This window comes from Ixodes scapularis, unplaced genomic scaffold, assembly GCF_016920785.2.
Source record: "Ixodes scapularis isolate PalLabHiFi unplaced genomic scaffold, ASM1692078v2 PGA_scaffold4__175_contigs__length_147842914, whole genome shotgun sequence".
NCBI classification, from domain to species: Eukaryota; Metazoa; Arthropoda; class Arachnida; order Ixodida; family Ixodidae; genus Ixodes; species Ixodes scapularis.
The window spans coordinates 103902393-103928027 of NW_024609879.1; the positions used below are offsets into that span (position 1 = coordinate 103902393).

The 25635-nt window shown below is 47.6% G+C and overlaps 1 protein-coding gene across 1 annotated transcript; it reads right to left on the reverse strand.

Moving 5' to 3' along the window:
- Nucleotides 1-19310: 19310 nt before the first annotated feature.
- Nucleotides 19311-25610, reverse strand: LOC120839086 (DNA repair protein RAD51 homolog 1). The gene is made up of 4 exons (XM_040209299.2): nucleotides 25012-25610; nucleotides 24231-24409; nucleotides 21424-21669; nucleotides 19311-20898 (listed from the first exon to the last, which is right to left on the reverse strand). The coding sequence occupies exons 1-4, from the start codon at nucleotides 25184-25186 to the stop codon at nucleotides 20497-20499; spliced, it is 1002 nt and encodes a 333-aa protein (XP_040065233.1). The 5' UTR covers nucleotides 25187-25610; the 3' UTR covers nucleotides 19311-20496.
- Nucleotides 25611-25635: the final 25 nt, after the last annotated feature.

Below are 25635 nucleotides of genomic sequence, written 5' to 3' on the forward strand. Positions count from 1 at the left end.
TTTCAAAATAAATGTGTTCGACAGGTGAAGAAATCAAGCATAGAAGAACAGAGCACGAACCGCACATCTTTATGCTTATGTTTACTATTTCATAAGATATTAGACTAATATTACTAAAGAAGACTTGGAGGGTTATCTATCTTGAAAACTGATCGGCGTGTTTTAATCTCCGCTTTCCCATGCGAATGACCGAACGATTCGGCACTCCGCCGAAGACCGCAATCGTCGCTGTGAAGTTTTATTGCACCCCCGGTTTGATAACACGGGAAGCTTGTTATCGGCCTTAACCTCGCCCGTCGAGCTGGGCTGCTGCCCGGAACGTGGCAACAAAAATTTTGAGATTTGCGTATTACGAGCTTATAGCTTACTCAAGTGTTTCCTATTCTTACACGAGCACTCGTGCAAACCAAGAAATCTGCAAAGCTCATGAACCTTCTCCGATTTTTCTGTATTAAAACAGCACCTAGCGACAGGAAATATATGCGAAACTGTTTGGTGGTCTGGCAGCACTGTGCATGCGGCCATCTTGGTAGCGCCAAGTTTCTTGAGTTTCGGTTTCTTAGCATTTCCAGGGCAGGGACGCTCTGCCACTGAGTGTGATTCAGAAACTTTATTATTTCCTGACTTCCGATCACCTAACGCGGACAAAGGACTAGGCCGTCTTGCCTTTCATCTCTGAGGACACTCAAAATTCTTTTTTCGATGCGAAGACGCATGAAGTCGCACTCTTTAAGGTGTATCCACACGACGGACCGGGCCGCGGACCGATTGATCACGTGATGCGCGGTCCGCGGGCCGCCCGGCTGCAATGACCATCCACACGGCGGACCAAAAGAGTCGGTCTAACCCTCGACCTCACAGCTCCGCCAAACGCATGCAGTGAGCTGCTTTGAGGCTATTTGTAAGGAGCCAAGATGGAGGTTGACGGAAAGACGTTTGGCCGCGGTGGCCCTGGCGTTGACTATTGAGGACGAGGAAGACTTAAGTGAACCGAAAAGGGCATGCATCTATTGTCCCACAGGGCGGGGAATCGCTCCACGAGCGCGATGAAGTAAAAAGTTGCATCGTCGCACCATGCCGCCATCGTCGTACAACAAAAGGTTCCTCTTCTTCGTCTTCAACAGTTGGCGCCAAAAGAACACGACTTTGGATTTGGATTCCAATCCAAACAACAAAAGTCAGCTTGTTGCCAGACTTAGCACTTCAATTATACTAAAAACGCCGCGGTCCGCCGCCAAGGTCCGGGCGAGAAAAGTGCTTGGCATTTCTCACAAGCGCGGACCGCGGACCGCCGGCGGACCTCGAAAACCGGTGACGTAAGGTGACGTGATGCGCGGCCCGCGGACCAAAACAGCAATTTGGTCCGTCGTGTGGGTACACCTTTAGCGGTAGCCTGATACACGCCAAAACATGCGACTCATGCTTTTTTTTTTTTTTGTTTCTGGCGAAAGTTTTATTTGGTGGAAAGCTGTGTCCTTCTAAAAACTGTGCACTGGCAATAATTTCCAGGCGTTACAAAAAGCTTAAGTTTGACGAATGTTGCGCTAGTCAATGAAGATTTGTTCAACCCTGGAAGAATAATTGCATTGACTTTCCCAGAACTACCACCGAGCTTCTTTGCACTAAACAAAATTTCAACCTTGGCTAAAAAAGAAAAAAAAAAAAAAAAAGGAGGACGTGAAATGAAGTTGGCATCGCCCGTGTTGCTCCACTCGAAGTCCGCAACGTAAGTTTTCGCCGCCATCGACATCGGAGTTTTAGCCACTGCGATGCACCTAAGCAATTGATGTAATCGAACGTGGCGTTCGACAAAAAAGACAGCAAAAATTTCGCCGCTCGGGTATTGAGAAAAACAGACACGTCGTCCGTGACTATTGTGTTTTCTATTCTAAATGGCCGCGCTTTAAATATTCCAGAATATTTTATCAACAAACTCTCCTCGTTTACCGACGCTTGCCGACTTATTTTTGAACGTGAAAAGTTATGCACTGCGATTAGTAACGCCAAGCGCTTTGACCTTCTAAATCGAAGAGGCGGGTCCACAGTGGACTTAATGCTGAAGGGATAATGAGTTTTATGCAGGTGGAGAAGTATGCCTGAATGCGATCAGTTCATATAACACCATTTATTTCTGGTCATAAACGTTTTAGACAACAATAAAAACGTTTAACTTTATGGCGAGTCTTCATTTGTTTGGAGCACGCGGGACTCCGGCGCCTTAGTTATTTTTGTCTAAATATTTATGTATTTAAATTGCCCGCACTCGCGCTGTTACAAGAAAAAATACAAGAAAAAATAAAATAAAAAAGGTGCGCACAAAACCGACGTATTATACCTATTTATTCATTTAAACTGCACACAAATAAAAGACACAAATAGAAGTGATAAAAAAAAATTATACTCAGCATACAAAATGTACTAACATAAACTAATGCCAAACGCTACAAAATAGCACACAAAAAATAAACGTTGCAGACAAACATAAAAATATGCTACACAACACCGCAGAAGGTTAATCAAAAGGCTGTAACGATCAAGTTTTTACTTTTCTTTTGTAACCAGTTCTTCTTCAATATTTCACCATTAAAATACACCATATTAAAAAAAAAAAAAAAAAAAAAAAAAAATTCGCGAGTGATTAATGCATAATAAATGCTTGAGAACAGCTCAAAGACACCTAACAAGATGCAGGAAAAAAAGTATTAATTTGAAAAGGCTGATAGAAACACGTGAACAATCGCATAAAGAACATAGCAGATTGCAGTCGGCTACCTTCCCGTCCCTGCAGATAACTACGATGTCTGCAAGGGTCACTGCTCTTGTTTTGAATGATTATATTGGCACACATTTCTCATATCATGGCTGTCAGAACAGTGGTTCACGGCGGCTCAGGCAGTCAGAGTGGTGGCATTTCCACCCGGTTCGAAACAAAAACCATTCACCTTACGAAGATGGACCGCAGCAGGCGTTAGAAGCCACCCCAGGCTCTGTCCCAGTCAATCCAACGCTGTGGACGTATCCCTTGACAGCGCATCCCCGCGCCCCGTCCGAAGGTCACGGTCGCAGGTCGCAGAGTTGGAGAGAATAGAAGAGGAATAACCCACAAAGTTGTCAAGTGGACTAACGATGCGGAAGTTTCGTGCGCCTGGTCTCCTCCTGAAGATCGTTATCGGGGTTTCCTCACTGCCCGGGCAAACGCCGCCAACAGAAGGATGAAGAACCAAACGGGAATACGCACATAAGCAAGACATTGCGGGAAAATCTCGACGGACACCAAAATAAAAAGGCGGCATGCCGAGTTTGTCGAAAAGGAAGCGGTATCAAGTGTCTCTCGAAGCCCACCTGCAGGTGTAAATAAGTTGTTTTTCGGACAGTTTCACCAAGTTCCTACTCGGGGCTGGAGTCTGGGATTCATCGGGACCAGTGGCGTAGACAGGGGCGGAGCTTATGAAGCTTCATTCCCCCCCCCCCCCCCCCCCCCCCCCCCCCCCAAGCTTCTTCCTGTACATGCGACCTCTCATAGCCACTAACATCTTTAAAACAATCACTTAAAAAAAAAAAGAAGAAAAGGAATGTCACGGTTGGCTTTAGAAGGACCCCCAATCAATTTCTTCCAGCTGTTGCCTGTAGGGTACATTCGGTTCACCCCTAACTTGACACTTCGATAGAAGCTACATTGCTCGTTGGACCAGTCGTGCGTTTTTCTCTTGCCACGTGATCACGCACCCGACCATACTCTTGCAAAGAGGGTATGGGCGGCAGGTTAAGAACTCTGAAGACGCTCCGCCTCGGGCGCCTGCAGCTTTCTGCCTTCGATAACACTCCGGCGCATGCGCAGCCAAAGCCCGGCAGCCCCAATGTTTGGACGCCGTACTGCGCTGGCTGCATCACTCATCTTCCGCGGACTGATCAGACGCCCCGCTCTTCAAACGCTACACTGTTCTCGTGCGCGCGTTGTATTTAGTCTACCGGTAACTTACCACAAACGTGTATTTTTTATATAGGTTCACTCACGAACTAGTACTCCCATTTTTTTTAAAGCTTCACTCGTATAAAAAGTAAGCAAGGCTTTCAAATCACGTTTCTCTATAAGTACACCGGACCGAGTGTGACACTTAAAACCATAAAGTTCATCACTGCTATAATATTGTTACGATAGACCAGCTAAAGATACTGATGCCGGGTCGGCCGGACCGGGGAGCGATGCCTGGCGGGTCGTGCCTCGACAAACGCTACCCACGATCAGCGTCGCAGGAAAGAGACAGACATCGGGGTTGTGGGACCAAACTGCACGGGCGGCAGGCGTGGTGGCTGCCACTACGACGCGGGATCCGCTGGCGATACTGCGGCTCTCGGTCAGATAGTCTGGCGGGTCGTGCCTCGACTTTCTTTCAGGGAGTCAGCTCGCTCACTCCTCCAGTGGGATCGGCTCTCCCTTATAAGGGGTGCCCGACCCCAAAATATGTGTCACTTGGAGATTAAAGGGTTAGGGAGAGGAGGGAAGGCGAGGAGGAATCGTCCCGTGCGCCATCTAGTTGTTTCTGCGTATACTTCGCTAAGAGCCACCAGCGCCATCTATGTAGGTCCCGTGCAGTTACATTTATTTTTGTAACATCACTTTCCCCCTCAAAAAAAAACGAGTGTCCCACTCAGCCACTCACTTTCGATTAAGTACTAATAATATATAAAATCGTCCTGGCGGGGTCTAGTATGTTCCCTGCCTGGTCTAGTGTTCAGCCGTTTGCTCACAGTCACTGCAGTTGTTGGCGTTGTCTCCCCAGCTTCTGAGAAGTCTTCTGCGTCGAAGAACTCCTCGTTGTCCTCGTCAGCACTGTCACAAGCACTGTCCACTGGAGCTGACGATTCGGTCTCGGCCGCGGGCTTGGTCCCTGCCGGCAAGTCGCTGGTGGCCGCTGCTTTGTCTCCCTGAGGAACCTCGTCGTCTGCCATCTCCCTGGTGATGTACGGTTTAAGTCGTTCCACGTTGACGACGTCCCGCTTCCCTCGTCGGGTTTCCACCTCCCAGTCGTTCGCCGATGTTTGCCTCACTATGCGAAATGGCCCGTTGAATGGGTGGAGGAACTTGGTCGTCTTCCCCCGTTTCGAGGTGGGCATTCGGATGTGGACCAGGTCACCCGGGGAAAAACTCTGGGTCCGCCGTCCCGTGTCATAGCGCTCTTTGCTGTTCTCCTTGGTTAAGAGCTCTCTTTCCGTGACGAGTTTCTTGGCCTCCTCCCAGCGCTCGGCGATGTCCTCATTCGGTGTCACGTGTAACTCATGGGCTCGGAGTCCTAGTGTGGCGTCGATGGGCAGTGTTGGCTCCCTTGCATGAAGGAGGAAAAACGGAGAGTACCCGGTTGTCTCGTGCACCGAAGAGTTGTACGCAAAGACGACGTATTGAAGGAACTGGTCCCAGTCTCGGTGATGAGCGGAGACATACTTGCTGATCATCGCCGCCAGGGTTCGGTTGAATCTTTCGCAGAGGCCATTGGTTTGTGGGTGGTACGCGGTGGTACGGGCGTGGTTGGTGCTTGTCAGCCGGAATAATTCTTCCATCATCTCCGCTGTGAAATGACGCCCTCTGTCTGTAATGACTCGTTCCGGTGCTCCGTGCCTGAGGACCATTGAATCCATGAAGGCTTTTGCTGCGCAGGCCGCCGTTGCCTCAGGTGTCGCCACTGCCTCTACCCACTTGGTGTAATAGTCAACCATCACCACAATGTACTTGTTCCCACCCTGGGACTCCGTCAGCGGACCCACGAAGTCCATCCCGATCTGCTGGAAGGGGCGCAGCGTGGGTTCAAGTGGTTGTAGTTCTCCTGCCGGCTTCTGGTTAGGAGTGTTCCTTGTCTGACAGTCGGGGCATGACTGCACGTAGTGCGTGATTTCGGCGAACATTTTTGGCCAGAAATAGCGTTGCCGGATTTTCTTTAGCGTCCGTCTCACCCCGAGATGCCCCGCTGTGGTGTCGTCGTGGCACGCGGCAAGGATCTCGCGCCGCAGGGTCCTTGGCACTGCGAGCGCCAGTCGTTCCTCAGCGAAGCCCTTGGCTCTTCGATAGAGGACGCCGTCTACGAGGGAGAAAGGCCTTGCCGTTCTCTTTGTTCTTTTCCCAATTGGTTGCTCCGGTTTCTCAAGATGTTTGATGATCGGCTTCAAGAAAGGATCTTCGGTTTGAAGTTTTCTGATGTCTTCTTTGGATACCATTAGGAGCGGCAGCTCTTCTTCGCCATCAGGTGCAGGATCATGAGGAAGCCGTGACAGTGCATCCGCGTTCATGTTTTTGCTGCCTGGTCGGTGCTTCAGGGTCAGGTTGAATTCTTGTAGCATCAAACTCCAGCGGATGAGACGTCCATTCGGGTTCCTCACTGTCATTAGCCACGTAAGGCTGGCCTGATCTGTGACGATCGTAACCGGTGTACCGAATATATACGGTCTGAACTGCTTCGTGGCGTAGACAACAGCCAAACATTCTTGCTCGGTTGTGCTGTAGTTCATCTCCGCTTTGTTCAGGTGTCGACTGGCGTACCCCACGACAAATTCTTCTTCGCCATCTTTCTGAACGAGCACAGCGCCGATTCCGTAGCCGCAGGCGTCTGTGTGGATCTCGATGGGCAGGTCAGGATTGAATAATCGAAGAACTGGGTCGCTGGTCAGCCGTTTTTTTAGTGTCTCGAAGGACCCTTGGCATGCCTGGTCCCAGGTGAACCTGACATCCAATCTCGTGAGTTCATTTAGTGGCCGAGCGATGTGTGCGAAGTCCTTGACAAACCTTCGGTAGTAGCCGCAGAGACCCAGGAAGCTCCGAACCTGTTTGCGGTTTGTTGGAGCCTTCGTGTCCAGGACGACGCGGATGTTGTCTGGATCGGGACGGATGGTCTGGCCGTCCATTATGTGGCCAAGATAACGAATGCTGTTGAATGCAATGTGACACTTGCTCGGCTGAAGTCGGAGTCCTGCGTTGTCAAGGGATTGGAAGATTTCCCGTAGGTCCCGCAGATGGTCCTCTGCCGTTCGGGAAAACACGATGATGTCATCCAGGTAGGCCAGGCAGATTTTCCACAGCTGATTCGCCAGCACCTTGTTTATCGTGCGCTGGAATGTTGCAGGGGCATTACATAAGCCGAAGGGTACGACATTGAACTCGTAGAGTCCAGACCCCGTCGCAAATGCAGTCTTCTCCTTGTCTTGCTCCTTGATGGGGACCTGCCAGTAACCCGAGGCCAAGTCCAATGTGGTGAAGAACCTGGATCCCTGAAGCTTGTCCATGATGTCGTCCATACGCGGCAAGGGGTGTACGTCTTTCTTGGTGACGGCGTTCACCTTGCGGAAGTCGACGCAGAATCTCCAAGTCCCATCGCGCTTGCGTACCAAAACTACCGGTGACGACCATGCACTGGCCGAAGTTCGGATAACGCCTTTGGCCAGCATTTCCGTAACTTGGTCTTCGATAATCTTGCGCTCGTATGGGGAGTTACGGTAGGGGTTCTGTCGGACTGGACGGGCTGCTTCGGTGTTGATTTCGTGCTCAGCAACGTCTGTGCGTCCCATGGGACCGTTCTTAGTGGAGAAGATGTGGCCGTATTCTCTCACCAAGCCTTGAAATCGCAGTCTTTCCTCGGAGGACAGCTCGTCACCCAACTGGATGTCGGGAATGAAGTCGCTGGCGCCACTCGGGAGGGTCGTGCTCAGTGCTGTTTTGACAATTGAAGTTGCTTTTCCGATGGTCGTACCTCTTGGAACACTCAGGGGCACGTTGTCCGGGTTGGCTACGCGGATGTATCCCACCTGGTTTTCGACGTTTGTCAACGTTCGGGCTACGCTGGGGCAACATGTCTGCCTGGGTTGAGTCAGGGGTTCCACCAAGTAGGCACCGAGAGCAGCTATCCGCACCGGGATGAGGGCCTCAGTTTTCGGGGGCAGATGTAGTTCCTCCAGGCACTGTACACTAACAGTGTCGGGGGAGTTCGTGGGGTGACCATCCTCAAGGTGTAGAGCCAGCTGGTGTCCCTGGAGCACGATCACTTTTTTCGGGAAGTCTAGTACCATCTTGGTTGCTTCGCAGAATGGCAAACCACCCAACACCTCGTGTGGGAAACCCGGGAGCACCACAAACGTCGTCTCTACACTCACTTTTGGTCCGATACGAACGTTCAGTTCTATTTCCCCGCATGAGTCTACCAGCTCCCCGTTCACTGCACGCACGAGAAGTCCCGATGGACGGATAGTCTTGCCCAGCCTCGCGGCCAGGTTTTCCGAGATCACGTTCACCACAGCACCAGTGTCTATGATCATCTGGGCGTCTTGTCCCTCTACCATGGCTGGGAGTGTGATGAGCTGTGTCTGGTGGAAGGTCGCGTAAACAGAGCCCCCTTGTTGTCCGGCGGGTCGGGCTCCGGGACCCAGGCCTACCGGTTTCCCGGCTGGCCCAGGACAGGAGTTTGAGGTGCTGGGGCTTCCGGACACTGGCGCATGATGTGCCCAACTCGATTACAACGGAAGCAGACGACTTGCCCTCCTTGGTTTCTTGAGCCTCGAGGTGGGAATGGTCGGCGGTCTCGTTGACCAAGTCGATCCACGGCAGCTGTCAGGGCACGCAACGTTTCCTGCATTGCCCCGAGAACTGCTGCCGTGGACCGGTCAGGAACGTCCTGACGGGGGGTGTAGAACACCTCTGTCGGGTTGCTCAGGGTCCCGGCTCCGCCAGGTGCTGATCCTAGGTCGAGACCGGGCGCCAGGACCGGGCTCTCGGTGTGAAGGCCCGGGAGTGGATGCGTTGGCATGGTCATGAGAGCATGTCGTGCCATGGCCCCGACGTGCGTCAGGCGCTGGAGTTGTTGCAGAAACTCCTGGGTTGTGCGAGGGTTCGAGATGGCCACGCGTTCCATCATCTCGGGCCGCAGTCCCCGCAGCAGGTAGCGGAGTTTCTCCGCGTCTGGCATCCCTGCGTTGACCCGAGTGCACAGCTGCAGGATGCCTGAGACGTACTGCTGCGGCGTCTCCCCCGGTTGTTGTCGCTTCTCCTGCAGCCGGATGTATGCCCATTCCTGGACATGGTCTCCTGCGAAGGTCTCCCGAAGCGCCTTCTGCCAGCTGACCCAGGTCTCGGGCGTCTGTTCCCGCAGGGCCGTCACGTACCACCGCCTGGCGACGTCCTCAAGAGCGAACACCAGATTGTCCGCTTTTTGTTCGTCTGTCCATGCAAGCGATCGGCCATAACGCTCATAGAGATGGAGCCAGTCCTCCAAGTCCTCATCTGCTTTCCCTCTAAATACGGGAGGCGGCGCGAACGGTCGGAGTGACATTAGATTCGGACCTTTCGGATCGTCGGGCATAATGACAGTTCCAGTTTCGTTTTGGATGACGCGGCTCCTTAATGTTTTTTCAAATCCGTTCATAGGCTACTTGTTCGCCGCGATTTCCTTCTCGCACAACGCAAATATATCCTCAAATCGCTCGTGCAGGCTCCTCTTCTTTTCCTCTCCTTCGAAACGTGTGCGGTACGAAAACCCGAGTTTTTCTTCAACGGCCTTTCGGCGTTCCCTGCGTGTCGTCGGCCTGGCATCTTTCTTTTCGCTTTCCATCGCGGGGATCGTTCACGTCTGCCCCGCACCTCCACCACTTGTTACGATAGACCAGCTAAAGATACTGATGCCGGGTCGGCCGGACCGGGGAGCGATGCCTGGCGGGTCGTGCCTCGACAAACGCTACCCACGATCAGCGTCGCAGGAAAGAGACAGACATCGGGGTTGTGGGACCAAACTGCACGGGCGGCAGGCGTGGTGGCTGCCACTACGACGCGGGATCCGCTGGCGATACTGCGGCTCTCGGTCAGATAGTCTGGCGGGTCGTGCCTCGACTTTCTTTCAGGGAGTCAGCTCGCTCACTCCTCCAGTGGGATCGGCTCTCCCTTATAAGGGGTGCCCGACCCCAAAATATGTGTCACTTGGAGATTAAAGGGTTAGGGAGAGGAGGGAAGGCGAGGAGGAATCGTCCCGTGCGCCATCTAGTTGTTTCTGCGTATACTTCGCTAAGAGCCACCAGCGCCATCTATGTAGGTCCCGTGCAGTTACATTTATTTTTGTAACAATATATATATATATATATATATATATATGTGGGTGATTTCATCTCAATAGAGCACTATATAGCTCCTACGGAGCAGAGTAGCGCAATCCTTTGAACCCCGTGTTTTGCCGACAACATGGCCGACAGAGCGGCTCGGCGCGAGTCACGTGGTACTCAGGGTTCCAGGAGGCGGCCCGCCCTATGGGAGAATACATGGAGATCGATACAACACGGCTGATTAAAAAATGAACGGCGAGTTCACACTTTTCAAAACTAGTCTGCCGTGAAGTTAGTAAAGCACTAAACACTTTATCAAAGTTTTAATAATATCGGATGCGTGTGCAAATTTTGAGAAGGCAATTTCCATGGCAATGGCGCTTGAAGCAGACGATTTTTGCTGGCAGCGGAGATGGGCTTTTCGGGTTGGCCGGAGCGGGTCACGTGAATGGTGTGACGTCGCCGTGTCGTCTGCTGCATGATGCCGCTCAAGCAATTTTTAAAAAAAAAGTCAGGTCCTTGCGGGGCACAAAACTTAGCGCAAATTATTCTAAAATGTTCCATTATTATGTCAAAAACAATTGCCACTCCGTACACCCCCACAATACCGAAGAAACAGCGATTGTCTCACGTTCTCCATGCATTTCTGACCGCAGTTGGAACCTCCGGGCGTTCGCCGCTAGTCGCCGAGAGGCGGCGTTCTAGATTGCGCTACTCTGCTCCGAAGGAGCTATATAGTGCTCTATTCCAGCCTATCGGAGGTGCCATATTTCACTCCACCCCTTTTCCCTACTTTTTACGCTACATCAATATAACTTTCTGGGAACACTCTAGACATGGGCTTTTTTATGCTAATAAAGCGCCTAGGTCATAAAATTCTTAATGATTTTTTTTATTTGTCAAACCGCCTCTATGTGACGATATTTGACGAAGTTCAGCAAGCTGTGCTGTGTGACCTAATCAACATATTTTTATGATCTTTATATCACTGTAAAGCACCAATTATGCTCTTTCTTTTGAGTATAATTTCAATATTTTGCCTCAAGTATATAATGCGCTACATGTGCCTGAAAAGCGAATATTTCGAAAAACTAGCAAGTTTGGAGTCGATTTTCTAAAAAAACCCAGTTTTTATTTTTTTCATTTTTTCTTCACAGTTAATATAGTAGTCTATCAGGAACTACCGACAGAAATTGTTATATATTGTTTGTATGGCCGCTATTAAGACTCGAATCTTGTGCTATGAGCGTTTTGAATGGGACCTCGCACAGACGCTCTGCTGAGCAGAATTTTGGCCTATACAAGGTTTTCTATTTATCGTTAGCAGTTACCTAATATCCAACCATAAACATTAAAAAAAAAAATTTGAGTAGTGCTCTTAAAAAAAAAAGTTACTTAGAAGTCCGTCTTCACAAGTGCGAGCGCATCTTTTTCTCCCAAAACGGGGGAATGCAGATCGTTAGAGAAGTCCTCTGAGGCCTTTTGCTTTCGGCTCCAAAATTTTACAGATGCCACCCCAGTCAGGCGGCGTGTATAGAATACTTTATCTTGAACATCGCGGGGCTACCGCCTGTATCTTCGTCGGGGTCCTGGAGCCTCTAAGGATTATGCCTTTGGATGCGACCGACACGGAAACCCTGATTGTCGGGAGAACAGGCGTTTCGAGGTTAGAGTTTACGTCGCAAGCCCCTCTCTGTCTCTCCAAGCTCCCCTCCTCGTCCTTCTAACACAACCGTGCCACTAATCCACGGGCACTAAAAGAGACGCCGCTGCTGCGTGGCACCCAGATTACGCGCGAGACGGAGAGCGAATGTTTAAGTATTAATCGACGGGAAGATTGGGGATCCAAAGGAAGCCGAATCTTCGCACGTCGTCTAACTGATAATAGCCTTCTCGGTCCCTTTCTGGCTCTTTACTTGAATTCCTAAGCCACGGCGGAAAGCTGGTACTCATTCGACCTCCGTGCTGTCTGAGCTAAATGGTGGGACCGTGAAAAGGCCGGACCCTTTCAACAGTGCGTTCATCCTTGTCCCCCTGTGAGTGCGCGCTGTGTGATCAGACGACGCGCCATAGACTTTGACACTGAACTGACTGCAATTTGGACAAAGCGAAAACTGGCTCAGAATCGCATCAACCTATTGTCTCGAAATGTGCTACGTCGAAAGATGGCTATCCCTATCCCAGGTGTTTATCACTGTTTTTGTGTGAGCAGCGCCGTGTATACACGGCGCTGCTCACACATTGAAAAGGTACTGCGTCGTCTATCCGTAAACCAGACGGAATTTGGCGGTGTTCAATTCGTTTTAAAGTTTATATTTGTATTAACTTTGAGTGTATTTTATGTTAATTAGGAGTATATGAGACATTTGGTCAACACATTTTGATATATTTTATGCAATGAACATGTTTAGGCTACAACATGAAATATTACTTCCCTTCTCTGGTTACGTGTCGCATCTTGAGTTTAAAATTCCGAACTTTATATGTAATTGTCATAATTTCTTATGTCAAAAAGATATGCAGTGCATATACATATGTGCGATTTAGTATCTGACGCTTATGAAGTACGGTCTATTTTGTGCACATACGGGCTCTTTCGTAAAATAACGAGCATTTCGTGGCGTGTAAGGCTTCAAATGCGTTAGTCATGGGTTTAGGTTTCATTTCTATTTGCAGTGATTCATGCCAGTTAACTTAGACTTTTCCCTCGTGACTTAAGTTTGTCCGTGAGTTTAGATGTTACGTACTTCTCCGTCAATACATCAGGCGAAGCTCACACACCTTTCAAATCACCCCAGCGCCAAGTAAATAAATATTGTAAGGATAAATATTGTTACTTCACTTCCTTTTACGCTCAGATATTGTGGTAAGTACTAACATTAAATAGAAAACTTTACATTGGCCAAAATTCTGCTCAGCAAAGCGCCTGTGCGAAGTCCCGTTCAAAACGCTCATAGCACGAGATTCGAGTCTTAATAGCGGCCATACAAACAAAATATTACAATTTCTGTTGGTAGTTCCTGATAGACTACTATATTAACTAACTGTGAATAAAAAATGAAAAAAAATAAAAAGTGGGTTTTTTTAGAAAATCGACTCCAAACTTGCTAGTTTTTCGAAATATTCCTTTTTCAGAGACATGTAGCGCATTATATACTTGTGGCAAAATATTGAAATTATACTCAAAAGAAAGAGCATAATCGGTGCTTTAATTTACGGTGATATAAAGATCATAAAAATATGTTGATTAGGTCACACAGCACAGCTTGCTGAACTTCGTCAAATATCGTCACAGAGAGGCGGTTTGACAAATAAAAAAAAAATCATTAAGAATGTTATGACCTAGACGCTTTATTAGCATGAAAAAGCCTATGTCTAGAGTGTTCCCAAAAAGTTATATTGATGTAGCGTAAAAAGTAGGGAAAAGGGATGGAGTTAAATATGGCACCTCCGATAGGCTGGAAAAGCATCAATTTCCACCTTGACCGCTTCAACGGTTCATAACTTGAGAACAAAAAATCCGACGAAATAACCGTTCGCGTCTTCTTTTGTTATAGGAATTGGCCCAAAACATATATTTTTTTCGTCAAAATTAAAAATTCGACCCTAAATCCGTACCTGAGTTCAGATGAAATCACCCATGTATATATCTATATATACATATATAGCTATTAAAAAAAAAAAAAAAACTTAGAGTCAGTGTTTAGCAAAAAGCAAATTGTTGTGTGTATATGTTTATACAGCCGGAAGTTAGTCTGCCTCAGTGGGCGTCTGGTGTCTCATCTGTAGATGAGCAATTTAGCCAGTGCGGTACAACAGCTAGCCTGGGGTCTTTAACGTGCATCACGCAGTAGTGATACACGACCGCACGCCGGTACGATGCTCATCCAGATCGAAACGGGCAGGGGCGGGGATTGAACCCAGGATCCTGGGTTCTGCAGCGCGAGCTCTCGCTCCACGTGCTCCGAGCTGCTGTGCGCTAGACCACTCGGCCACCGATTTTTTTTTCTTTATTGCATGGTAGTTACAGCAACATTCATGTCATTCTAACAGAGCTGTACAGCTTTTTTGCACAGCGTGTTAAAAATCACGCATTTCGAGGAGTGGTTTTAAAATACTAGTCCACTCCGGTTCAGGTTCACAGCTCAAATACACACTCTGTACTTGTTTTACAAGGTTGAAGAAATATACCCGCACTTCTTCTGCGCCGAGGTCAGCGTGTCGAACAGCCATACGTGATCTCCAAATGCTGCACAACGCTAACAACATAATCATGTCATAAGGAACTTCATTATCATTATCCACCCTCAGGAAACGTATCCCTGTTGGGGTTACAGGTAGTTCTTTCTTTAAAATGCGCGGTTTTTTCGTTATTTCTTGTTGGATACACGACACAGGTGCTCTCAGACACACCTCTCTCTTACACAGACGATTCGCCATTTGCCAGTACATCACACCCTAAAATAGTTTAAAATCAACAAGTTTGTCTAGCACAGACAGCCATTCTCTGCGACTTCATAACTTCTCGTAAATAACACACGCTCTCAATAAAGTAGTCTCTGACCGGTCGAGCGTCCCAGTCGGCATGTCGAACAGCCATCCTGGACTCTGTGGAGACTCAGCGCCATAAACATGTCGTAGGGGACGCCCTCCTCGTTATCTGTCGTGAGGAAACGTATGCCGAGAGCTGTTATTGGCAAACATTTTTTTCAAAGTACGCTGCAGAATATCCCAATGAAATACTGCGTCCCAGCAGTCAAGAGATATATGGTCTATAGTTTCCGGCTTTTTACATAAGAGGCAATCAATTGACCAGGGCACAAAAATGTCTCTTTCTTGCAGCCAGGGTTTCACAGGGAGTGTATCACTATAGAATTAAAAAGTAAAAAAAAAAAAAAAATGATTTGACAGAAGGTTGTACCGGCACTTTCTTAACTTTTTTTAAAACATATTTTCCCGTGCCTGCAGCAGACAGAGGGCAATAACTTTACATCAGCAGAAGAGAAAAAAATCAGGCAGGACCATTCGGCCACCGATCCCCCTCAGTGTTCAGGCGATCTGGTGGAAGTTTACCACGATGCTTTTTAATACAAAAATGGGGCAGGAGGGGAAAAAAATACAGTGGAAGAGGGTAGCCAGGCCTGAATGTATTTTTTATTTCAAATAAAAGAGTTATTACTGCAAATCGTATGTCCCCCCCACTCGCCCATCTTCCCAGAATTCGAACGGATTTACGAGCCTGCCCAGGACAAGCCTAAACGCGAAAACGCGAAAGTAAAGAAATTAATAAAAACATAACGTTCCTGAAAAGAAAGCACTACCAGCAAAAAAACAACAGAAACCAAACTGCCCCCCCCCCCCCCCGCCCCCCAAAGAAAAATGTGCGCATTAATAAAAAAAAAAAAAAAAAAAAAAAGACGCGTTAGTAGGCGGCGCGTTACGCTAAACGTGCCAACGTGCCCTTTCATGTTTCAAAAGTAGCGCAAGGTGCGTCGATGCACGAGGCACGTGCAACGTTTAGTTCTTGAGAAGATCATGGCGGCACAGCGCCAGCACTGAGCTAGATTTCAGATGCCTTGTTCTTCCCAGAAGTGGCGCGCAGCACGTGTCTCGAACATTTCCACAACAACGAATGGCGCCACTTTTCTCACGTGTGCCGTGACTAAAGGTGCGGCGTCGTGAGGGTTCTGGCAACAAGGGCTCAGGGGAACTCACAGTGGGCTTACATTTTAATATTTAAAGGGAGAATCAAAATGAGCTTTGACGTTTGAATTAGGCGGCAGCTTGCGCCATCTAGCCGAGCTTATAGATTTTCATAAAGTGCTAAGATGAGCTTGTTTTCTAATAGACCCTTTCCGAAATTCAGTGCCATCTGGTGGCTGAAATGGCGGTTTAACTTTTGCCATACGAATGGCGGCAATGAACTTGTAGCCTGCAGTATTTTATCGGGCACCGTCACTTTTGCATGTCAACGGCAGACGAGAATAAACTTTTCGCTATACAGGTTTTTCTGGATCTTCCAGTGTCGATTCCCACAACGATGCAACCAGTCAGAACGAAGCGCCAACCCAGACAGACGCCTTGATAAAGTTCTAAAGTCAAAGGGTTTCGAAGTCGATTTTGTGCCACTAACAGGTTCACTGGGCTCGAATTGGAGAAATGAACACTTACGCAGCGCTTGCATTCAATTCCGGTTTCGCAACGTGCTAACGTCTAGAATGTATAGGCCTCGAATCCTCAGCTTAGGAGTATCTTCAACATGTTCCTTCACCAGTAAATAGAAAGCCGCCATTGTTATGGCACATATGCCATTTTTCAGATGGTGATGATAGTGATCAAAGTGGCCAGACTGAATTTCGGAAAGGGTCTATTGGCGGGAGCTTCCACCACGACGCAGTTTTCACATTTTGGCTGTGCCCCTTTGTCGGGGCGATTCTCTGAACTATTTACTTCCAAAATAAGTCAACTTTAAAACCATTTTTACGGTGTCGCTATCGTCTTGTACACTTGTGTCGCGCGTAGGTCGTGCCATTTCAAAATAATAATAGAAAACAGGCGTGTACAGTATTTAAAAGAAACAAAAAAACTACCTCCCTTTTTTCCGAAAAATAGGGCATGCAATTTATTTTAGACAGAAGCAACCACGATTGGCCAAGCGGGCGCTATAATCAAATAAAGTTTTAGTAGAATCGAAGTCCTTAATTTGGTCGTATTATTCTGCTTTCATCGACGGAAAGAATGAGTAATGTCAGAGTGTTAACTTTGATTGTGTTTGTTTTGTGAACACGAAGTGCTTCAAGCTTCTACCGTACTATTGTTACACACACCATCGAGTTTTTCGTTCAGATTTGATAAACGTAGCCATGCTGTCGGAGCCATAGTCACACTGTCCAGGGGTTTCCCCAGGAATTGAAATTAAAGGGAGGGGGGGGGGGCATTGAGAGTAGATGGGTGCCTTCGGAAAAACAAAGGGGGGGGGGGGGGGGGGGGGGAGGGGGAGTACACCCCCGAAGAGGGGGTGTAGGGAAATCACTGACACTGTCAGTGATGGGATTGGTTTGACACACGAGCACGAAGGCACTCTAGTTTGACATATTCTTCGCAGATACCACTGTAAAGGTTTAAGGTTCAGGCCTGTCCAGCTAAAATGCAATGCCTACTTCAACTTCTCACTTGTGTGCAACCTTTCGTTAGTATCAATTGCACAGAAGCGCTCAAACAGAAAACTAGCGTTGCGTGTGATGCACCATGCAGACTCCAGACACGCTAACAGATGACTAATGAAGGACAGCACGAACTGGTGGGAATGGTTCTTTTAGGTACGGAACCCCACAGAAATAATGTTAGAATACACAAAATTTCGAGCATTAAATGTATGTTTTCCCAAAGTTCTAGACTCGGTTGCAACAAAGCTGGAATGCTTCGGTCATTCAGATAAAATTAACAAAAACACCACAAACAACAAAGCTTTCGTCATTTGATTATGAACGTCCATTACGTTTTCTATGTAGAACTTATAACAAAATTGTCATGTGAACGATTAATATAACAATCCCGCCAAACTCGTCAAAGTTCTTCGCAAGCTTCCATATTCACGGCTCCTGCCAAGTTCTAATTGATAAATAAACAAAAGCTGGCCTAAAAAAAAAAAAAAACCTACAGAGGCGTGCATGTAAATCCTTTTGCAATACCGAAGTATCCCTGTAAAATCTTGAATTGGAAAAATATACCACCAGGATGTCGCCGAAGTTTTATTCAGAAATTGTGTCACGTTTCGTTCTGGAGAATTGCTTTCCCCTTAGCACGTGGGTGCGCTGCGGCGGAGCAAGACACGCAAAATCGCAATTTCCTGGTTGTCGCTTCACTGCAGTACACCGGCGCGCGGTGAGAAGCATCCTCAACGAAACTAGCTAGCTAACCCACCAAGACCACGAAGATGAGAATCACTGCGGAATTTCCGAGTACTGTCAGTGTTTGATAAGAAATCAAATCGAAAAGTATATGTTATATGAGGCGACAATCGAAAGCTCTGGAAACTCGCCCAAGCCTATCGCAACGATCCGGTCGGGTAGTCAGGAGCGAGCTATTATACTGTCAGTATTAGGAAAGTGAAATTACATTTTGGGGCAATGTTGGCTCAAGTTCCTCGAATTTTCGTAAAATGTAGCAGGACGTAGCAGGGTAAGCAAGTTTTTTTTTTTTTGCTAAACTACCCAAGCCCAAGGAACGCGCGAGAGTATAGTTACACGCGCTGCGCGTACTGCCTTCTGTGGCAATAACTGTTCTAAAGTAAAAATCCAAAACAAATGGCACTTTGCACCCGAGTTCATCAGTCTTAATTTGGATGTAACGTTCGTTGGTTCGACGTGAGCGCGTCACGGCTACGTAGCAGATTCGACAACGTTGCTAGACTAACTCCCAAATAGGCTCCGCATGCATCCACCAGGTGCACATTGAAAGATCGTTTATTTAGCTTTACAATTTGTTTTCTTGTGCGGAAGACTGGTGTTTTTGAGGTTAGGGTGCAACACGCAACACATTAAAGCTAAAAAATGAGCGCTGAAATTTTGTTTCCCTACCCCTTTAACAAGATTAACAATTTAATCAAACGTTTCGTCTCCCATTCGGGAAACATCATCATGAAACCTTCATGTATTTTTGTATTGTATTTTGTATGTATTTTTGCCGATAATCTTCAGAAAAGTTCGGCTTCGCCGAATCCCGAGATTCGGCAAAAGTTCGGCCCATCACTACCAAATACTTCGGACCAATCAGCATCAAAAGTGCATGATCATGATGTTTGTCATATTTCTCTGGTGTCGGGTCATCTGCTAAACAATTTAAGCTCTGCGAATGTCAGGTGACTTGCGCATCTGTGTCGGTGATTGCGTTTCGTCATGTGACCTCCGTTATCACGCGACTGCCCCCTACCGGCGTAGAAAAGAGGCGTCCCGTCCCATTCACGGGGTAGGAGTACTCACAGTAGTAGGAGGTGCTATCCAGCAATTGCCAGAGATTGGTGGTGCCAGCTGATCATGGCATCAAATCAGTGTGCGTGGTGCTGTGGGCTCAAACATGGTGGCATGTAGTTGAATGTGTTGGAAAGATGGGAAGGTACCGGCCAATCACGGCATCAAGTGAGCGTGTGGTGCTGTTAGTGGCCGGCGCGAAACTTAGTCGAGTACCACCTCTTCAAATATGTACCAGACAGAGACGCTCAAGCGTAAAGATAACCGAAAGCATAATTGATGAGTTAAAAATATAAGTTTATTCAGACACGTTCTCTGAACATACAATTATATACTCATTGAAAATCAATCTCCAAAGGAATTCACATCCTGCAAAAATATTATAGGAATGAACTGGCACTGTGCTTGATTGAATAAAAGGTTCAGTTAATACCTGCAGAACTTGAATGGAGTGGCACTGCGCTTGACTGAATAAAAGCTTCAGTTAATACCTTCAGAACTTCAGTTACTACCAACCTTTTTTTCTGATGAGACAGATAAATCAAACTTAGGGTGTAGACACCAACTGGGAAGAAATGGGGAAGGCATGTGGGGAACAAATATCACGGTGGATAAAAGAAATAGGGGACGACAGGAAATCCGGTGGTCTCGGTATGGTAGGAGATAGCAATGCCACACACAATGTGAGCCTGTACATGTACCCGCAGGTTTCGCCAAGGCCCTATGGAACTACAAGACTGAATGTAGACAATTGTGCATCGTCTAGCGGGGCACGATCGCGTCCTAAAGCAAATACCAGGTTGCAGAAGTGAAGGGTATTTAGGTAGGCATGTAGAAGAGTAACATATTCAGCCCAGGAGTAGCATAAAAAATATAAAAGAAAAACAGACAGGGGAAGTATGCTTCAGCTTTTTGCCCCTTTTTCCATGACGGGAAATAGAAGAAAAACAAGCATGTGAGAGAAAATGCATTTTCTGTGGTTGACAACAACCACAGATGACACCAAAAACGCCAGAAAAGGATAGAGAGATTGAGACCTTGCCTCTACCCAGAGACCACGAGACTGAGATCTAGCTTGCCGCCATCTTCAGTCTCGAGCCAACATACTAGATCGATGCCAGCTTGTCCGCTTTCCCTCGCTCGTGCCCTACAAGCACCACCATTTCCATTATAGTCTACAGCCAATTCAAGAACAATTCATCAAATCCAAAAAGACACAACCCTGAGACCTCGACAGATGGAGATCTCGATTTTGCCGTAATCATGCTAGGTCGACGACAGTGCATGCCAAATAGACAGTTTTTATTTGACCGGGCAGTCAATGCAGAACAATCCATTCAATCGAAAGCCTCCCCCCAACAGTCAGTTTCAGCACAACATTGGAGCACAACGGACTAGTCTCTGACATCCGCAATGCCAAGGGGTTACCAGACCCCGACGTCCGCGATGGCCCGAGACAAGACTAGTCCCTGACGTCCGCAATACCCTGAGGGGTGATGGCAAACATGGCCTCGGCCTCGGGCAGGCACGGTGAGTCATAAATCTTGCAGATACGAGTCTCCCCGCGCCCCTTGCGCAGATAGAGGCGGGTGGTGGACGCGTGTGCCATGATGTTCCCGCCGATGGGCTTCTTGGGGTCGGCTGCAAACATGGAGGCCCCGTCCACCTGGGCCACCACCTGGTTCGTGATGAGCACGGCCACGCCGAACTCGTCTGCCAGCCGCAGGAGCATGCGCAAGAACCGGGCCAGGTGCATCTGCCTGGCACTCAGCTCACCCCTGCCGGAGTAGTCCGTGCGGTACAGCGCCATGGCCGAGTCCACCACCAGCAGCGCGTAGCGGGTCTCTGCCATCATGGCCGAAGCCTACGGGACAGAACTCAATTTAGGTGCCAATTTCCCCATTGATCTTGAGTCCTTTAGATTAATGGTTCTGTAACCGGGTTCTTAGAAACTGGGGGCTCCGCGAAGTGACATCCTCAGTTCCCCCGAACCCCCAAGTTTCGTAAACCCTCCCTATTAATTGAAGCGCGTTTCCAGTTTCAAGCACTGCTTAAGCAGATGAGAGTTATCCAGTGATGCGCAACTATGAGCCATACACTCCCTAGTATGTGCATTACTCTTTACAAGGCCTGTAGGATTCCTACACAGCTTCACTCTCAATGCCAAGACAGGAAGGGTTTCCTTGGCTGCCGTTTGAGGCTGGCGGCGATTCTAGCCTTCGACAAAACACTCGCGACGACCATGCTTGCGTAAGTGAAAAACGCCTAGCAGAAAGTAATTTAAGAAAGTTTAGATGGCGGGAAGCCAGTCTAAAGTTAAAAGTTGGGTAAAGCTACGAAGTTGGGTGCCTGTGGTGATGTGCGCGAGAACTCGGCATGTCCACCGCACCTGAATGAGCAACTGGGTCTGGTGGTCGGAGTTGTAGGCCCGGGCATAGGCCACGTTGTCGAGCACGTCGGGCCCCGAGAGGCCGTACTTCTCGGCAGCGGCCAGCAGGCGCTCCGGGCGGAAGGTGCCCTCCGTGTCGATGTACAGGCACTTGCCCTCGCCCCCGCTGTGCTCGATTGGCAGCTGGCACGTCACCGCCATCATGTGACACAGCTGCGTCTTGCCTGTCCGGAACTCCCCAAAAACCTGCGCCCGGCATGTCCCCTTGGTGGGCCCCTTCCATTTACCTGAACCGGCTACACTTGGTGCACGCTACCATATTCTATTTACGAGCGCAGGCTATCCAAAAGCGTAACCGAAAGAACAAGGTGTCCCCTGAAAAAAATTTACGAGGTTTTTTTCATTGCAAAAATTAACTATGCATCGCCGATTGCTCATTCTCCGCCTAAATGTACTGCTAGCGGTCCGAACCAGGAGCTAAAGTTTCGGCACTAACTGTACTCTTATTAAAAAGTTATAAGTAGGGTTCCGTGTCCTCGGATAAATTATAAAAATGCTCGCCGGTACATATTCCATAAATTCAAATTTATCCAAAAAAAACTCAAAACCCCTTTTGTAACGTGATTTGCTATTTTCTTTAAAACATAGAAAGATAGCCCACTCCTAGTAATCGTAGCGTTCGGATCAATGATGACCTAGGCGTGAATGCGGACAGGTAGCTATGGCGAGATATAAGCGAACGTTGCCGACTGGGAACTACAGTCATCTTTGCTTTATTGTCCCTCGCCATGATAACAAGTTTAGCAGGAGAGCATAATCTAAAGATAGTGTTTCCTTATTTTTTAGCATTTCTTGGTTGTATACACCGAAAATTAGCCCACTCCTTATTTTTAACCGATTTGCACTCGATTTTGCCTGATTCATAAATCCACCCCTGGTGTTGATGATTTGCCGACCTGGAAAATTCATCTGAAACTCCACGAATCATAACTTTGAGTAAAGTGACCGGGCGAGTTGTGGTTGAGAAAAAACTAGCCTGACACTCTTCTATATTGGTGGGAAATCAACTACTGGGGAGGGGATTCAACCGTTGTGCCCCTGGTGGTAAAGCTGAGAACTAGACCCATGAGGGACAACAAACACAAATTATTTGTTTGTGTTTTTGAGGCAGCGCTCAGCTAACTCAGCCGAATGATGCGCCAGCATTCGGTTGGGGCTCGTGTTCAGAGGAAGATCTAAATTACAGAGGGAAATTTGAACCAGACAAGGCATTAGCTGATCAGTTAAGACAGATAGCTAACATGCTAGATTAAAAGGATGTGAAAGTGTCCCGTACTAAGAGTGCTGCTGACTTTCCAAACTGGTTTGTTTGCTACATTCTATTGCCACTAGGAAAAGTAGATACCTATGTGGTAGACCAGGGGTCTCCAAACCCTGGCCCGCAGATCCCTGCGGTCACTCCAATGATGTCCAGCCCATGGCTAGCAACTCAAAAATATACACGCATAAAAAAATGGCACCAAGAGGCATATCAAAAGCGCAAACAAAGATATAAGAATGAGAAAACTGCATCAAAACGCAGGTTCGCCTGCCCATCATTTATTCTAAATTGTCCTCACCAGCATTACCATTCACAATCTCCTGTCTCATGCCTGTCTATGTTAAAATTTCTTTGCGTTATCCTTATATCGAGCTCAGTCTTATGTCATAGCTTGCAGGAACCACGTGTTCCCTGCACACCCATCTAGGCCTAGCTCAGGCAGGCCTTGGGGCGTTGCCCTGTCGGGGCAAGTCTTGGATGCGAGGCAAAACCGTATTCTCTTGTAGAGGGCTCTACCTTGCCCTTCTCAGGTGATTTGCCTAAGGCGCACCATTCGGAATTTTTATGCTCGGACGCATCCGCCCCTCCGCGGAGTCAACCTACTTCCGACCATCCCGGATGCATCCATTCCTGCAGGCTATATAAGATGGCCAAAACCAACAGTGATTCTTGCTGGGAAAGGCTTTGCTCGATAGAGCCTTCCTTTCTTGTTCTGACCCTCCCCCTTCCGCGATACTGCCAATAGCGGCAGCGCAGACTTCGAGTGGTAATCCTATCAAAAGAGACAGCTTAATTATCTCGGACTTCGTTAGCCCTCGGGCAAACATGTGGCGTATTCGTCAATAAACCACATCATTATCCGAACCCAAGAAACCTGCTGTGCTTCTATGGATAGTTTGTGGGGGAACCCACAAACTATTGTATACTGTAATCAGCAGATATACCATTATCATTAGTCTTCTGCTCTCTTTGAATATGCCAAAATTTCTACGTGCTCTGATTTATGCCTAATAAGTTTTCTGGGTCACACTTATTTTGCAAAGCCTGTTTGTGTTTTGTTTTCTTTGTATTAAGAATGTATTGCCCATCTTACATTTGTTGTATGTTCACTCTAAGTAATATTTTTCTAATTAAATGCTTATTTAAATGTATTTATTTAGTATTTACTGATTTGTCTTTACTCGTTTATTTTCGGCTCTCGAGGCTGTGACAGATCCACAATCCGGCTCCCGAGCCAAAGTGTTAGGAGATTCCTGTGGTAAACTACCAGCGAGTGAAGCCAGGGATCTGATTGAATTCAAGATGAATATCTCTGAATCGCATAAAACCGGTGTTAGAGAAATACACACCACAACTTTCAACAAAAAGTCATCCGATGACAAGCTTGTCCAGCGACGTCTGCCAGCTAACGCCGCCATCGACAAAGGTCTCGCGCTTGCAGGTGAACTGCGTGCCAACAAAATGATGCAAAGCGCATGCTTCTCACCTCGGTGATAGAACCAGTTTCGATGCCTCCGCCGAGCAACTTGTCTAACTCCGTCGACCCCGTGGTGATCTGGACGATGTCCGAGCGTTTCTGGTGAATCTCCGTGGCCGTGGTGAAGCCCAGAGGAACCAACTTGGCCGCCTCGGCGAGCAATTTGTCAGCCTTTGCCTCGCTGATGCCTTTGGAGAAAGGATAGGGAGGTCAAGGTTGTAAAATAATAGTGAAGTGCACAGAACTACAAGGTCCGATCAAGGGAATGAAACCCAGTTTATCAACCCTCATAAACTATGCATCGCAGATAGCTGAAACTCGATGGAAATGTGACGCTAGCGACGAGCTTACCTGGGTCAAAAGATAAAAACATAAATAAGAAATTTCGCTATGAGCTCCGCCTAGGCCGAATATTCGTCAAACCAAGAAACCGCATTGTGGGTGCCCGTGGCATTTATGAAAACCACTTGTCAGCAAGAGGGAAAACAAAATTGCTTTTTCTCGATGGCAAGCTTTTTTGTTTTTTCTTTAATATTTGTTATAGGAGGTTTTAACGCTATTTCTTGGTTCGATGAATATTCGGCCTCGGCCGACGTCCCCCATAAAGTAATTTCGTATTTAGGCTTTCCCTTTTGATCCCCGTAAAGTTACGTTCTGAAACTAGCATTTTTACCCCCACCGGGTTGCAGCTTTCCGCTATGCATAATTTATTTAAGTGGGCCGAAAAACAGGGTTTAACTTCTTACGTTGATTTAACCAGGTACTTTCAGCGAAGTTATGGAGGTCTCACCCTTGATGGTCAGCAGCTGCTTCTTGGGCGCGTACGCGACGGCCTCGACCGTGTGGAAACCGGCCTCTTCTAGTTTTTTGATGTCCGCCGCTCCGATTCCGTTGCCTTCGAGCTTTTGGATCCGAACAGGACCGTAATTCTCGTCTAAGACTTCTTCCTGTGCGACCTCCGTCATCGTGGCCGGCAGCCGAAGTTCCCGCCGAACGGAATGCCGAGGAGACGCGTTCGGTTTGGGAGTTCGATTCGAAGTATGGTTTCTTCAATACCTTTTGTCGTTTGTCGCAACTACAGTGTAAATATGAGTCCGAACTGTCACGCGCGCACCGGTACGATGATTTTCGGTTGAACGGGCACGTCGTTCGAAGACATGTCGGGACACGGTCAACTTTCAGAACGACCCGAAGAACCCGCCATATAACAGAGATGCTAGGACGGCAGCGAATTAATAAACTGAGCAAACAGTTTTGATTCAAGAAAATATTAAATTAATTAAACAAATAAGTTCGTTCAAAATTTAAGTATATTTTATTAGTTAGTGTTTTAAGTACACAAGATAGAAATATATTTTAGAAAAAAAAACGAAAGGGTCGCAGCAAATTAAAAATATTGTGCGTGTTCGAAATA